Below are 16,257 nucleotides of genomic sequence, written 5' to 3' on the forward strand. Positions count from 1 at the left end.
GGACAAAAATCACTTTCATGCAGATTAAGCCATTTAAAATTGATCTGGAAAATTAAATGCTATGCTATGACAGGAAAACAAGCAACTACCTCCAAAAAATCACAAGAAAATGTTATCATCATCATAACTACAACCAACGTTTACTGCAGTACTGCAGATTTGTTCAAGTAATTAATTAACTGTGATATTTTATTTATTAGAGTATTAGTATAATATTCCCATTAATTGTAACAGTGTAGTGTTCTTAACAAAGTGGCTAGTGTGGGTATAGTCAGGGGATTTATCTCTCTCAACACCCTATAAATATAATTTATTCCATTCCCTCAGTTATTTTCACACCTCCTCCCCTTTTTTCACACCTGTTTTTGCCCCAATACATGAAAATAGAAAATAAACCACATCCGCGTCCTGCTCTCTGCTCTGAGGCCCTTAACACAGTCACTGCTCTTTGTGTATTGGACTAATGAGAAGTGTTTGTTTCTGCTCAATAATTGTTCTCATTTTTTACACAGATTCACAAATTATCATTAATGATATTTTAATGTTATATATTACTTTGGTATCAATGTGTATTTTAGTGAAAATGATGTACAGATAAGTTTCTCTTGAAACATAACCAGAAAATGACCATCAGAAGAGACCATCATAAACCAACAGATTCCACCACAAAAGTCTTTTGCACTCATTAGATGATTTAAACCCTGTGTTTTAAACTTGCTCTACATTTACTCTTACCTGTTGTACTATCAGAGTTACTGAGAGTATTTACACATCAAACTAAACCCTTCTCATAACAGATATAGAGACACTGATCCACCTGAACAGTCATGATGAAGTACACACAATGTCCTAATCACACAATAAGATCATCACTCAGGACATTCAGACTGCAGATGAACAACTTTATACCCCACCACTCACTCTAATGAAGACACAAAGAGAACATTTACTCACAGAGCATCACAGGCAGTGGACTGAGCTCCATCCTGTCCCTCTAATGACTGACCGACTGGCAGAGCAGTGGTGTGTGTTAAAGTTTTACCACTTCCTGTTTGCTTATAGAGAGAGTGTACAAGAGAGAGAGAGAGAGAGAGAGAGAGAGAGAGAGAGAGAGAGAGAGAGAGAGAGAGAGAGAGAGAGCGCCCACGACTGTCTATAACCTTTCTTGTATGTCTGGATAGGAGTTTGTTTGGATGTCTCGTGTATATGACAGGTGCAGGACTTATACATATGTACCATCAGTTCTGTTCGAAAGTTGTCAGTGTTGTTTGTGCTGTGTGGTTTTCTGTCATAACATAATGTTTATATTGCAGTTATTGTTTACTGTCCAAATTTTTGACAAATTGATTGTTGCTATTATCAAATCTTCTTAAAATTTTTCGAAGCTGAAAAGATGAAAAACAAACAAAAAAAAACTAACAGTTACCCAGATAATAATGTCCTCCTATGCAAATATAATCATTACCATCATAACCATTGTCTAAATGGTGCTGCTGTACAAAAAAAATTGTGTTCGAGCATACGCAACTCAGATCAGCCAGCAGGTTACATCCATTTGATATAAGGGGGCTCGGGGGTGTTGCTAGGGGGCTAGAGGGCTGTGGGCTAGCGGGCTAATTCCCGGTTAGCTCATAACACTAACTAGATGTGTAAATTTGGTTCTCTTTCGGTGACAAAGCTAGGCAGGAATTTTAAGTGCGTGTCAGGCGGATAACAGGTGGGAATTCAAACGTTGATATTTTTCACACTAATATGTGCACTTACAGGATGTCTTTGCACATCAATTAGCTTCCACTCTTGCAGGTGCAGTAATGAAATGGGGCAAAGCCACAATGGAGGAGATGTTCAAACAACATGCTTCAGAGCTCCTTAATCATGCAGCAGTGAGAAAGGGAGGGATTGGGGTTTATTGGTTATTTATTATCCACTGCTGTGTGAGTCAATTTTGGGCACACACAAGTGTTACATGCATTACATCAATGTCTGTACAGATAACATTCCTATAATATGACTGTTGCTGCAACAATAAAACAAAATGATATTTTTTGCTGTCAACTGTGTATTGTGTTTACATCCACAGCATTTCACTACTTTTACACTTTATTCATTACAGACCTGTGTACTGCTCAGTGCTGCACTGTCCCATGTCAGATACTGTACTGTACTGTTTGTACACATGCACTGTTTGTAGTATTGTGTAGGTCTGTGTAGTGAACTTAGTTCTGTGTTGTCTCCTGTAGTTTCATGTAGCACAATGATCCCTGAGGAACGTTGTTTTATTTTACTGTGTACTGTACCGGCTGTATGTGGTTCAAGTGACAATAAAAGCTACTTGACTAAACACCAGTGACCTGGAATCCCAGTTGATGTTGTCCACTCATAAAGAGTCTAAAGTGTTTACTAATGGTTTACCGGGCTCTCAAGTTTTGAAGACAGGCAAGAGTGACATATTTTAAATATGGCCTTTAAATATGGCCTGGCCTAGACTACTTGTTCTGAGCAGGTGTTGTCAGTGAACTGGAGGCCCCCTGCCATCATCTCAGGGCCCCCAGTTTGAGGACCACTGGCCTAGTCTACTTGTTCTGAGCAGGTAACTCATGAAAAACTCATGCTCATTATCTGGGAAACGTCTCTAACAGCAGTCAAAATGTTTGTGTCAAACAAGTTGTGAATATGTTGTAACATTAAAACAGGGGATCATGACTTAAGCCGCCTTCACACTGCACACGACAAACGGACACGACTGTCGGATTTGGTCCCCTAGTGACAGTCGCACGGAATGTGCAATATGATCGTGTAGACGTCAACATGGGAGAGAAGCTAATTCTTACTGTCTCGGAAAACCCCTTACTATATGATCGTGACACCCGAAAATAACCATGAAAATCTTCTCCATTAAAACCTGTTACAGGTCTATGTCTCGTTAACGAGCCACTACCGCTAGGAGGCGAGACTGCATCAAATTCATTGTAACTTGATTGTAACTTTTAAGCATTAAATCCTCTAAATACACGGTTAAATTATATACTGTTTGAAAGCTTAGACTCTCAGGATTTTATTAAGCGCACACACAAAGCATAATATGATTTATAGTAATTTAACCATTTGATAGAATATTGAACTAGGTGGCGCTAGTTCGATCTGTTTACTCACCTTTAACGCTGGTCTTTAAATTTCCCTTTCTTCACATTGTCACTAATGTTAATGTATTTTCCAAAACAAATGCTTGTAAAAATCACCAAGAGTCCAAGAAACTTGAATATGTAATCCTTTTAATCCAAAACGCTTTGCTCGTTTCACAAGAATTATTTGTTTGACCGGAAACTGAACATGCCGCTTCACTTCCGCCCTTTGTTGGACTCCTACGTCTCATTGGACGCATACCAAACTTTCAAAACGCGTCAGATTTGTAGTCGAGGAGTAATGAGGTCTCTCCATGCTATGTGGGTGACCCTCCTTTTGACTGACGTTTGCTCCGTCCAGTAGCGATTTGATGTTTAGCGAGCATCATAGCTCTTTAGCCAATAAGGAGACGATTCCAACGAGATGCAACATGATACATCTGGTGAGGGCGGGCTGTGCAATAAGCGTGCGCATATTAATTTTTTTTCAACTTTATTGCGCAATTCTCAAACGTTTCACACTCTCACACCTCAGGGTGTCAGTTTACAGGCATTTTTTCAAAACAGAATTCTAGGCAGAGGGGTTGTCTTTGTTATAGGACTTTTGAACTAAGCATGCAGACTTTTTATACAAAGTTATACAGTAAAAAAAATAAACAAGAAAAACCTGAACGGACGGACATGTCCGTAGAAAAATATTCATATAAAATCCATTTTTGAGTCTTTTGACTTCATTTTTTTTTGGTGAAAGCCAAGACATGTGGCTATGACCCTCAGTTGTTGTTTACCAACCATCATTAAATACAGCAATGTATGTAATCAGTTTATCAGGTAAACAACTCAGACGGAAATAAAAATCCTCCATTCTAGCCTCTATAACTCTGTGTCAGTAAGGCTTAGAATCAAGCTAACACTTTTTGTCAGCATTTTTTTTACCATTTTTATCATTTGTCAGCTTTTTTACCATTTCATTGTAGGTCATGTATGCGAAAAACCTGCAAAAGGGGGGGCATGGCATAAAGGGGTTAATACTTTTCAATAATTCTTATCACCTCGCGCACACAAACCTGATTGGACAACATTGTAATACATCACATCTGGTTCAAATTTTTTTACTGATCCAACGCTCAAAACGGATCCGAAAATGGTCGGCACCTCACACAGCGACTTTGCGACTCTCCATAGTAAATGAATGACTTCCGGTTTATCGGCGGTCGTTTGTCGTGTTCAGTGTGAAGGAGGCTTTACTCTGTGCTCAAAGTGATGCTCGCAGCTCCAGTGGTTTTCTCTGTGGGTGAACGAGGATGATGCTGAACAATTCCAGGATATGCTTTTTTGTCATGGGTTGTTGCTTTAAATCTGACCCAGATACAATAGTGCTATTATCTGATTGGCTATTGTGTAGCCTCTTCTTTTGATTGGCTGATAAGTGTCATGCTTGACTAAGAACTCCAGGGGAGATGCGCTTGATTCCTGCCCGGTTCCACAGAGACAGCGGTGCGGACAGATACATTTTGGGCGCTGAGGCATATTAAATATATCATAAATAGTTTTTCTGAGTGACAAAAGTGACAAAAGACTCAAGTGAGTGACTGTCACGATCAATGCATGATACTTGAGAGCTCTGGGTTTAATCAATTCATGTTTTAGCACTCTACACAGTTCGGGAGCACTTTATTCTTACACTAGTCTTCCTTACACAAGTCTTTTTTGATTGATATTGATGGTGAAGTATAGTTTTCTAGAACCAGCGAAACTTTCAGCACAATTCAGAAAAAGGTTTATTACTCAAAGCTTTTTAAAATCAGAGCTCGACAAGGACCTCTGCTGGTGAAAGTGAGACAAAGCACTGTGTCACAAAATGTTTCAATTTTGGAAGCAATAATAAAGGATACATTCGACGATTAAGCATATATTAATAAATGAATGAATCCGTGTATTAAATACATGACAACAATATGTTCCATTGTTTACTTACAGTAACTGAAAACAAAATTTTTTTTAATAAGCATATTGTATTGTGCATGTGGACATTTTTACTGTTTGTGAAAACAATAAAACACACACATCCGCACATGCACATATTTACACAATTATTATAAATCTGTAGCCTAAAGACCAGATGTATAAGGGTAAGTGCTGTACTGTATAAGGGCAAGGCTCATGGAGGCTTTGTGCGTAATTATGGTTGTGTTCAAAACAAGAAGTGTTATTTTAAATCAGCCAGTCATGTAGCAGAGCACAATTCATACACTCATCAGTAACATACACACACAAACCAGTCTATTAAGATTACACAAACAAAAAGAAGGCCTTGTTGGTGACAGAGGACAGAGGAGAATGACCAGACTGCTTGGAGCTGACAGGAAGGTTACAGTAACTCAGTATGTGGTGGTCAGTGATTGAAAAGTGAAACTAAAATGTCTTTGACTCCCTCTAGTGGTAACTGCTGTATGGTTTTAATCCTGACTAGTAAGAGCTGGATTCGTTCAATGCATCCAACAATCCAACTCCTTCACAGCATGCAGGTTAATGTAGTCTTTAGTAAGCAGGAAAAATCTGACAAAGCAGTAATGTGTTTTACAGTCAGGACTTCAGTGAATAATATGAGTCAGTACATGTAAGTGAACAAGAATGATTAATTTATGAACAAAACATAACTAAAACAAACTAATGTCATCTGACAGAGAGGATTTTCCAGTCAAAATACCTGACTTTTAAAATCTTACACACAAATGATATGGTAACTATTACAGGACGTTTCAGTGTGGAATCAGTTGCAGAGTGAAACCGCATCATTCACATGAAGAAGAGGTTCATTACAAAGATGCATTTATTAAACAGTCTCTGTTGTCATATACTCCAAAGTTAACCGTGATGATGATGTCTGTAGTAATGGTCTGAAGGAACAATAAAGAAATATAATCACACACAATATTCTGAGAAGATATGTGTTAAATTGTAACCATTATAACTTTGCTTTCTTATAATAAGAACAATAAAATGAGAGATTATTTATTTATTTATTTATTTATTTATTTATTTATTTATTTATTTATTTATTGGTTTTGTGATTATAGCTTAAAATAGCTTAAAGGTGGATTCCCCCAACACACACACAGACTAATACAGTTTATATAATTTCACTGTTTAGGACACATGGCACTTGTAATGAGGTGTCAGGAAACAGAGGATCCATATGCACGCTTTATTAGGAGATCGTATTACAACAGTGGCTGGTTTGGTGAGCGAATTCTGAGTGTATACTGCCCACATCAGGTACTTGCTCCAGTCCGCTTGGTTGTCCTGGCAGTAAGATCGTAGGAAGTGGGTAAGCTCCTGATTCAAGCGTTCTGTTTGGCCATTGGATTGTGGATGATATCCCGAGGTGAGGCTGATATTGATGTTTAAGCGCTTGAAGAACGCCGTCCATACTCGGGAGGTAAACTGTGGTCCTCTGTCTGAAACAATGTCTTCAGGAAGGCTGTAGAAACGGAATATGTAATTACAGAGGGTTTCTGCAGTCTCAAATGCCGTGGGGAGCTTGGGTAACGCTATCAGGCTGCAGGCTTTGGAGAATCGGTCCACGACGGTGAGGATGACAGTGCCATTGTCAGACTTGGGTAGATCAGTGACGAAATCAATGGTGATGTGTGACCAAGGTCGCTGTGGCATAGGCAGTGGCTGCAACAAACCGGCTGGGAGCTGACACGATGCTTTCGAGGTGTTGCACACGGTACACCTCCGAACGAAATCGCTGACGTCTTTGGACAGAGAGGGCCACCAGAACTTGTTTTGAGCCAAGCGGACGGTGGCCGTGATGCCGGGGTGACCGGAACTAGACGAGGCGTGCAGCAACTGCAGCAGGGTCGAGCGTAGATTCTCCGGCACGTAGACTTTGGTGGGGGGACAGTCTGTGGGAGGCAGAGCGAGTGCATTAGCCTGAGCGATCTGGGTCATGATGTCCCATTGAATGGGGCCGATGAACTAGGTTTCGGGGATAATGGGCTCTGCTGGTGGGCTTATGTCAGGTTCACTGTCAGGGTGGGAGAGTCCATCGGCTTTAGTGTTTTTCGATCCGGGTCTGTATGTCACTGTAAAATGGAAGCGTGTGAAGAACATGACCCACCGTGCTTGGCGAGGGTTCATCCGTTTAGCCGAGCGTAGGTATTCAAGATTTTTGTGATCCGTGAGAACCATGAACGGATGTTGAGCACCCTCCAGCCAATGACGCCACTCCTCGAAGGCTGCCTTCATAGCCAGTAGCTCTCGATCCCCACATAATAATTGCGTTCAGCGGGAGACAGCTTCTTGGAGAAGTAGGCACACGGGAACATCTTCTCAGAAGCGCTCCTTTAAGAGATGAAAGGCTCTAACTGCCTCCGGTGACCACGCGAGACGGGACGATGCTTTCTTTACCATAGACGCGAGAGGGCCTGCGATCGTGCTGAAACCACGGATGAAGTGGCAGTAGAAGTTGGCGAACCCGAGGAACCATTGCAGCTCCTTAACGGTTTGGGGCCGGGGCCATCGCCTCACTGCCTCGACCTTTGAGTCATCCATGGAGACCCCTCCGGCTGAGATGACATACCCCAGGAACGACGTGGAGGTCTTGTGGACTTGTGGAAATTTCTCAACTTTAGCGTAGAGCTGATGTTGAATCAAGCGCTTTAGAACAGCTCTCACGTGCTGAATGTGTTCCTCGAACGACTCGAAATGGATGAGGATGTCGTTGATGTACACAATGACCCGATCCAGCATATCTCGGAAGACATCGTTTATGAAAGACTAAAATACAGACGGACTGTTAGCCAGGCCAAACGGCATGATCAAATATTCATAATGTCCAGACTGCGTGGAGAAGGCGGTTTTCCACTCGTCCCCCTCTCGTATACGGATCAAGTTGTACGCGTTGCGTAAGTCCAATTTTGTGAAGAACTGTTCCAGGGCTGAGGGGACGAGTGGGAGTGGGTAGCAAAATTTCACAGTGATCTTGTTCAGCGCTCGATAATCAATACATGGCCGGAGACCCCCGTCCTTCTTCTTTACGAAGAAAAACCCGGATGAGGCTGGCGACACCGACTGCCGGATGAATCCTTTGTTTAACTCCTCCTCAATGTATTTGTTCATGGCCTCAGTTTCTGGCTGGGTCAACGGAAAGATCCTGCCCTTGGGTGGCGTGGTATTGGGAAGCAGTTCGATGCAGCAGTCGCTGGTGCGATGAGGAGGCAGCTTGGAGGCCTTGACCTTGCTGAACACCTCCGCGAGATCGTGATATTCGGGCGGCAGTTTGGGAGGGACTGGAGTGCTGGATCTGGCGGTTGCGGCATATAGTGGCAGAGGCACTTCGGAGGGCTGACATCGCCGTGCGCACGTCTCGTCCCAGGTGATGATTCGTGGTTCTCTCCACGAGATGACCGGGTTGTGGAGACTCAGCCACGGCAGACCGAGGATCATGGAGTGATGAGGAGAAGAAATGACATAAAACTGAATTCTCTCAGTATGCCAGGGGCCCACTCGTAGTTTGAGTTTTTCAGTGACGAACCTTACTCGTCCCTCTCTGAGGGGTCGACCGTCGATCGTCTCCACTGCTAAAGGGGAAATGCACTCCATGAGCGGGATGGCGTTCTCTCTGACAAACTCCTCTGAAACAAAATTCCCAGCGGCCCCGGAATCAATGAGAGCCTCCAGCCTGATGCTTTTACCCCGCACCGTCAAGTTTACGTTGAACCTGGAGCAACTCTGAGTATTAGCGGCGAGAATGTTCCCACTCACGAGCGTGCTCAGCTTCATGTGCGGCATGACAGGGCAAGGTTGTCAGCCGGTTTCGGGGTTGCCGCAATACAGGCAAAGCTGGTGATGTATACGGTGCGCTCTCTCCTCAGCGGTGAGACGAGTGGAGGCGCGGCCAGCGCATGGGTGAACGCCGTGATCTGAGCAACTGATCTATTCAAATGGACAGATTCATAAATTCTGACAGGTCTCTCCCCTCATCATGACACGTGAGTTCAGCTTGCAGATTGTGATTCAGGCCCTTGCGATAGAGTAGTTTGAGGGGTTTCCCGTCCCAGCCTGCCTGGGCTGCAAGAGTACGAAATTCCAACGCGTACTCCGCGGCGCTGCATCTGCCCTGGGAAATACTCAGCAGGAGCTCTTCGGCACTCTCTCCTCCGGCGGAATGTTCAAACACGCTACGGAACTGGGTAAGGAAATGATTGAAGGAGACGAACGCCGTGCCGTCCTCCTTCCACACCGCGGTAGCCCACTCTAGAGCCCTTCCGGTGAGTAGCGTGCAAACAAGGGCTATGCGGCTGCCATCCGTGGGGTAGAGAACAGGATGTTGTGTCAAGAACAGCGAGCACTGCAGCTGGAAACCTCTACACCTTGCGGGGTTCCCCTCGAATTTCTCCGGGAAGGGAGTCGTGGACCTGTGGCCTGAGCTGCGGAGAGATTCTGCAGATCTCGAAGGGCTGAAGCGAGTTCCCTTGTGAGCCTGGTGAGGAGCTCTATTGTACTCGACGGGACAGCGGCTGGATCACTTAATGGCGAAGTCTTCTGTAATGAGGCGTCAGGAAACGGCGGATCCATATGCACGCTTTATTAGGAGATCGTAGTACAACAGGCGGGGGTCAGAGCCGGCAAACACAACAATGTAGAGAGCAAATAATCAGAATCGGTGAACACGAAAAAACAGGTCGGGCAGGCAGCAAACAATCAGAGAATCAGAAAATCAAACAGAGTCAAAACCGGAAAACAGAATAACAACCAGGAAACGCTCAGAATTACAGTAAACACTAGTCGAGACTTCACACTGGGGAAAGGTTCAAATTCAGCTTTTATAGCGTGGGAAATGGGAAACAGCTGGTGGTGTAATCATGACAGGAGTGGTGGTTTGTGGGGGATGTAGTCAGGATGTCGCTAAAACTCGGGTGAAGGTTCCCTCTGATGGCGGTCGGGAGATGTGGCAGATGTTTCATTCATAACAGAACTATTCCTGTTGTGGGTGGGAAAGAAATATGTGTTTTTAATCACAACACAGAAATGTTTTTGTGACTAAAATTATTCATTTTCACACTCAAAGTCATATGTAACAGTCTGTAAATAAGTGAAATGTTTAACGTCTCTGTTAAGTTTCTAAATAAATGAGGACAGCCCCCTCTATCTGTTGAATGATGGCATATTGGAGTGAAATCTGGAGTTTCACACTGCAGATGTAATGGGACATGATGTGGGTAAGTTGTGTTCTTTGAGTGGGTCACAGATTTATCAGTAAAAGTGATTTAAACACAAAATATACTCTTCCAATATCAAGTATTTTTGTAACGAACATGTTCTGGACCCTACAAGTGTTTATAATAATATATAGGTAATTGAGTCCGGGTGTTTGCAATCAGTAATTGGGTAACTGTGAACATGAAGTTGTTCATAGGCCACACAGAAGTCTGGAGTTGTAGACATGACCAATACTTAATCTCTAAGTTGAACATAGTACAAACTGGACAGATGAAACAACAACAACAACAACAACAACAAAAAAAATATGGAATGTAAAAAAATGTATTTTTATTATTATTTTTTTCCCCCACAAATGCATTATTAAATAAGCAAAGAAAGTGCAGAGCATTTGTGTTATTATCTGAATGCATGCAACATAATTGTAAAGCCATGTTGTGATATAAATGGCATCAGTAATTCAATACACAAAATGTATGTTTATACCCAGCAGGAAATGTCCAAATCAAATATACACTATATACTTTATACTGTACATCATTATACACACTAGGGGTGATAATCTTTTACACCCAAACTACAGTTCATTGTTTATTTGATATAAAGTACTGACAGTCAAACAAATTCTTAAAACCAAACTAATGTGTTTAATTTAGCCACATTTTGGCATATAACTGTGCAACAGAATCCTGACATAAATTACATTTTAATGCTACTCTACTGAAGAGCAGACCAATTCCACATTATGGACAAAATGGTCCCCAGCTGTAGGCAGGCTGCCCCTTTCCAAGACCAGCTCAGAGCTGTACAGATAATGTACAAGTAGCCATACAACATGTCAGAAAATAAGGCAAATTAATTGCTCCAGCAAGTCTTATCTGGTTTCCTGGGTTTGGGCTTCAGAAGATAATGAGCACTGCATTAAAGAATTTGGTCAGTAAAACTTAAGTTACACTTTCCTGGGATGTCATTCTGTTAAGGACAAGAATGCCTATAGGTGGAGCTGCAGGGTTAAGACTTGATCCAATGACTGAACTTTTGTGACACATCTCCAGAGACAGCATGATGTTGTGACACAAATGAGTTATTGTTTAAACAAATTTTCAGAGTAGCTGCCAGGTTTGGCATCATCCAATAAAATATCAATATAAAAGATTAACAGCTGAATATTTTAAGGAACAATAACAGAAGGCAAACACAATCTATTTGATGACACTGGCTTCATCAGTGTACATAGACACACGGCTCACTGCAGAGAAAGAGAACATAAATGCATAAATATGACTAGAAAAACATTTCTCATGATATTGCCATCAATTATGGCACAAATTACTATGCAGCAAAAAATAAGTAACTTATTAGGCTTACATGTTCATAGCTAACTGCTCAAGCAGAATAAACTGATAGAACGTTTTCTAAACAGATACCAACTAACATGTATGAACTCTTCTGACCACCACAGATTTGGAAAGTCAGGATTTTGCGTACATGGATATGAAGGTCAAGAATAAAACACGATAATTTTAATGTTTTTTGTGGTTCACATTCTAATGGTGTGTAGAAATTCTACCCAATGCACTTTTGGATGTCTCTTAATTTAAGGTGCTGTAATTGTCTTTTAAGCTTTATAAATGTCAAGAGGTTTACCTTCACGTGCTTCTGCACCTCTGAGTATACAGTCTCATCACCCACATTGGCCGTCTCTAGTAGGGAGGAAGAAACAACTCACTGATTAATTACCAGAAAAAAAAGAAAAAAAACTACAGCTCATCTAAAGGACTTAAAATACATGATATACAACAGAGCTTCTAAATTCTCACAACTGTTTGGTCAGAAGGTGTTTTATGGGATTTATGTATTATTGCTGTGATATAAGGGGAGTAATACACTTGAGGATATACTATTATAGGAAAATGAAAACTTTTCTTAATAGCAGGTTTAACAGGCTGGTAAATGTGTTATTCACACTAACTGTTGTCTATACAGTGTTTTATTCGTTACATGAATAAATATAATTACTACATTTTGCCCTACCTTTTATTCTCTTTGTTTTTAGCATTGGTTTCAGTTCAATCTCAGCATAAGTCACATCAGTGTCAGCACCTGCAGTAGAAGAGAACAAAACTATCCCAATGATCTGTAGCCTTTTTATACATCAGTCATAACTCATCAACCTAAACATCAGTCATTATCAGTCTCCTGCCAAAACTACACTGAGTCCTAGCAGATGTTTTTTATAGTAGATCTTTAAACGTTTTTAGGTTTTTAGCTTCCTTTATCATTTAGCATGTGGAATCTTCACCATGTGTGATAACACATCACTGACTTTTTAAACAAACCTGCTGAAAGTAAATCATCTAAACTACAGGAAAATAATATATGATTGAACATGCTGAAGACTTCCAGTGTAATTTACGAATTTTGTTTTTTAATAAATCTGGGAAATGTCCCAGCATTAGAAATACTCTACCATTGTTCCTGTTTGATTTCTTTTTCCTCTTGACCTGTGTGTAAATGGCTTTGTTGCTCTCAGCTGCAGCTTCACCTGAACACAGTGCAGTGTGTTGGTCTCTACAAGACACTTCTGTACTTTACTGTATAGAATTAATCTAGAGTTAAATCTCTAATGCAAGAGTAAATGTGTGAAATGGAATAAAGCTACCTGTTCCTCTCATGGCTGACTCATCCACAGTGTCATAAATATTAGCACTCCCTACACAAAACAAACAGAAGAAAGTCTCCGTAAAATACTAAAAGAAATTCATTAAAGATAGAAATAAACATTGAGACAGTGTCTGACCAGCCTGAAGTGGTGTGTGTCCTGACTGAGAGTCTTCAGCTCCTGACTGGTTCTGATTCCGTTCTGATGTCTGATTGGTTTTCTGCTTTTCTAGAGAGACAGAGAGAGAGAGACAGAGAGAGAGAGAGAGAGAGAGAGAGAGAGAGAGAGAGAGAGAGAGAGAGAGAGAGAGAAGAGAGAGAGAGATTCTACATCTGAACAGTGTGTACATACTGACATTAAAGAGAGTGTAAAAAAGGTCAATTATACAGTAGGAACACAAACAATTATTCATTATAAATACAATAACTATATGTATAGCATAATATATAGTATTTATATTTAAATAATATTTAAATATACAGAAGTCTTAAGAGGCCATGGATTATTATTTTTAATTCTTTATTGAATTCTTGTGATCGCAAAACTTTCATATTTTAGATGTTGATGGTTTATAACAATGTATTATATGACTATATAGTATTCACTACATTACAGTTAATAGTTCTATATTCAGTATGTGCAAATATGTTTTATGTTTTTTACAATCTACACAGAATTTAAACTTTTTCTTGCACTGTAACCAGATTCATATCACACAGTATAATATTGACTTAAGTCTTAAAGATCTGTTCTTCAACACTTAGTTATTGTTTACCTTTAGTTATTGTCCATGATTATGTGATACATCACAATTTACTTTATTCTTTTGCAATTCTGGTTATATTCTACATAACAAAGCTAATGTAGTAATCTGACCTTTTTTTCTTTTGTAGGACCACAGCAGCATCATTAAGATCAGAAAAGCGATGAACAAAAATCCCAAACCAACAACCAGTCCTAATGTTCCATCATTGTATATAGGACCTGAGAATGAAGAAAAAGTGCAGAATTTTAGCAGTTAAACATAGAAACTCTATAGAAGCGAATATAATAAAAAATAAATTCTCAAAAGATTTCTCACGTCTGACTGAGACCCAGCTTTTCAGTGACTCTCCTCTCTCTGGGTGTTTACAGTGGTAGAAACCTTCATCTGACTTTGAGACAGTTTGGATGATCATCTCTCCTGTAGTCTGGTTCTGGAGAACTGATCCATCTTTATAGAAATCAGCTCGGAGGTTTGAGGGATTTGGGTTGTGACATAAACAGCGTAGAGTCAGAGGATGTCCCTCAGTCACAGGATGGACACGACTCTCCAGGATCACATCACCATCTAGAACACAGAAAATCACTAACAAGAAAATCCACACACTATGATGTGTCTGTAGATAATAAATAAAAGTTCTCTAATTTATCTGTATGTAACATAAAATACTCTAAACCTGTGGAGTCTGGAGGTTTTTCATCTAAATCTTAAGAAAATGTTTGTCTTCATGAACAGTTTCTCCCAAGTAAAATCTCAGAGTTCTAAATATTCTGTAATGAATCTTTTCCCTTTTCCTTTAACATTAAACACACTACATGAAGACTCACCATGCACTGTGATGTTGACCGGATTACTGTTTTCTCCAGATTCAGACTCACACCAGTAAACTCCAGTGTAGGATGTGGAGAGGAAGCTGATGTTACATGTAGATCCTGTAACTGATCCCCAGTGTGAACAATCTAACACTCTCTCACTGTGTGTGTATCGTCTCACTGTCCATCCAGTAGACTTACTCTGGTCCTCACAGCTCAGTGAGAGAGAGTCATTAGTAAAGTGTTGAGTTCTGCTGGGATTGATGATCAGAGAGACTGGAGGAGATTCACCTTAAAAACAGAATTTAAAGTGTTAATAAACAAAATAATGAGGCAGAAAACGAGGAAATGACTGTAATGTGATGTAAATTGCAGTATTTATTCTCCAGCAAAAAGCTGTTTCATTCTGTTACAGAATTCTACTGTAAATGATTAGACAATTAGAGCAGTCAAATGAGCCAAAGTACAGGATTATGATTATGATTTTATACCATAAATATATTTACCTCCTATTTGTATCTGTATCTGTTTAGAAGACATTTTCTGAAGACATTATCTCTGAAAATTTTATGTATACTTGGTCACATACAGAATGTTTACCTGCTCTGACTTTTAATAAAATCCTCCTTCACAGAAATCCTCAACCATGTCCTGAGTCCTATATATGTGTATCATACACATACTTTATTTATACACACAATTGCATAAATACTGCATTAATCTGATGTTACATTCACACTTTTAAAGTCTACACTTCAACACAACAGATAATTTTCCTCACCAGTGATCCATAGTGGCTGTAGATTGCTGTACTGTGTGTAAAAGGCTGGTTCTCCTCTCTCTCCTCTGCACATATAAACTCCTGTGTGATTAAGAGCAGCAGGACTGAGAGTGTAGTTGCCTCCAGATCCTCTGCTGCTGTCTGAGAGGAGCTCCACATACACCATATAGCCACGATTATTCTTTATTCCAGTTAATCCGTCTCTGTAGGGAACATCTGTGTACCAGCTGAATGTCCAGTCTGTAGAGGAGTCTGTAACCTCACAGCTTAGAGTCACTGAGTCTCCTTCAGTCAGCCAGCTGTGTGGAGATACACTCAGTACTGCCTGTGGTCTCTCTGTTACACAGGAAATACAAGATATTTTTGAAACCAAATGATAAATTATTTGTACAAAAAAAAATATTTGTTTATCTGTTTTGTGGGTTGGGGTTGGAGGAGGGAGTTAGATCGCGGCAGCAGCGAAGCGCTTGAACGGCTCTATGAATGGGAATTTAAATGGTCAGGTAATATGGATGTTATAACCGGATTGGTGGACAGATGATTAACAGCTGATGCACGCTTGACGACGTGGTCTGAAAAATTATTATCGTGATTACAGCATTGGGCAGGTTTTGTGCAGCATTTCATGTTTTTTTTAATTACAGTAAGTTTGTGTTTAACCTGTAACACTTTATAACAATTTTTGTACATGAAGTTATTATTCTGTTCAATATATATGTTGTGTTTAGACTGAAATGAACTGAATATAATCTCTTACATTGTACTGTATATTGTGTATAATGTTTTTCTTCTTTTAACAAAGTTTAAGTAATAAAACAACGTGTCTAACACTGTTATAGAGTTACTGTTTCCAACATGAAGTACAGATTATTTTAATCAGAATG

At 40.3% G+C, this 16,257-nt stretch overlaps 3 protein-coding genes across 5 annotated transcripts in view; 1 reads left to right on the top strand and 2 right to left on the bottom strand.

Moving 5' to 3' along the window:
• Positions 1-16,257, bottom strand: part of LOC113643290 (low affinity immunoglobulin gamma Fc region receptor III-like) — a 546,637-nt gene that overhangs the window by 466,841 nt on the left and 63,539 nt on the right. The window lies entirely within an intron of this gene.
• Positions 1-16,257, top strand: part of LOC113633966 (obscurin-like) — a 580,831-nt gene that overhangs the window by 379,725 nt on the left and 184,849 nt on the right. The window lies entirely within an intron of this gene.
• Positions 1-16,257, bottom strand: part of LOC113633976 (leukocyte immunoglobulin-like receptor subfamily B member 2) — a 284,910-nt gene that overhangs the window by 263,553 nt on the left and 5,100 nt on the right. The window contains exon 1 of one of the 3 annotated variants that reach the window (XM_047799701.1): positions 955-1,023. The exons of the other annotated variants lie outside the window; for them this stretch is intronic. Coding sequence (XP_047655657.1) covers positions 955-985 — 31 coding nt within the window. The 5' untranslated portion in view covers positions 986-1,023. Of the gene's footprint in view, positions 1-954; positions 1,024-16,257 lie in introns of those variants that run through there. 3 annotated transcript variants of the gene reach the window in all.

Source organism: Tachysurus fulvidraco, chromosome 1 (assembly GCF_022655615.1).
Source record: "Tachysurus fulvidraco isolate hzauxx_2018 chromosome 1, HZAU_PFXX_2.0, whole genome shotgun sequence".
In the NCBI taxonomy this organism is placed as follows: Eukaryota; Metazoa; Chordata; class Actinopteri; order Siluriformes; family Bagridae; genus Tachysurus; species Tachysurus fulvidraco.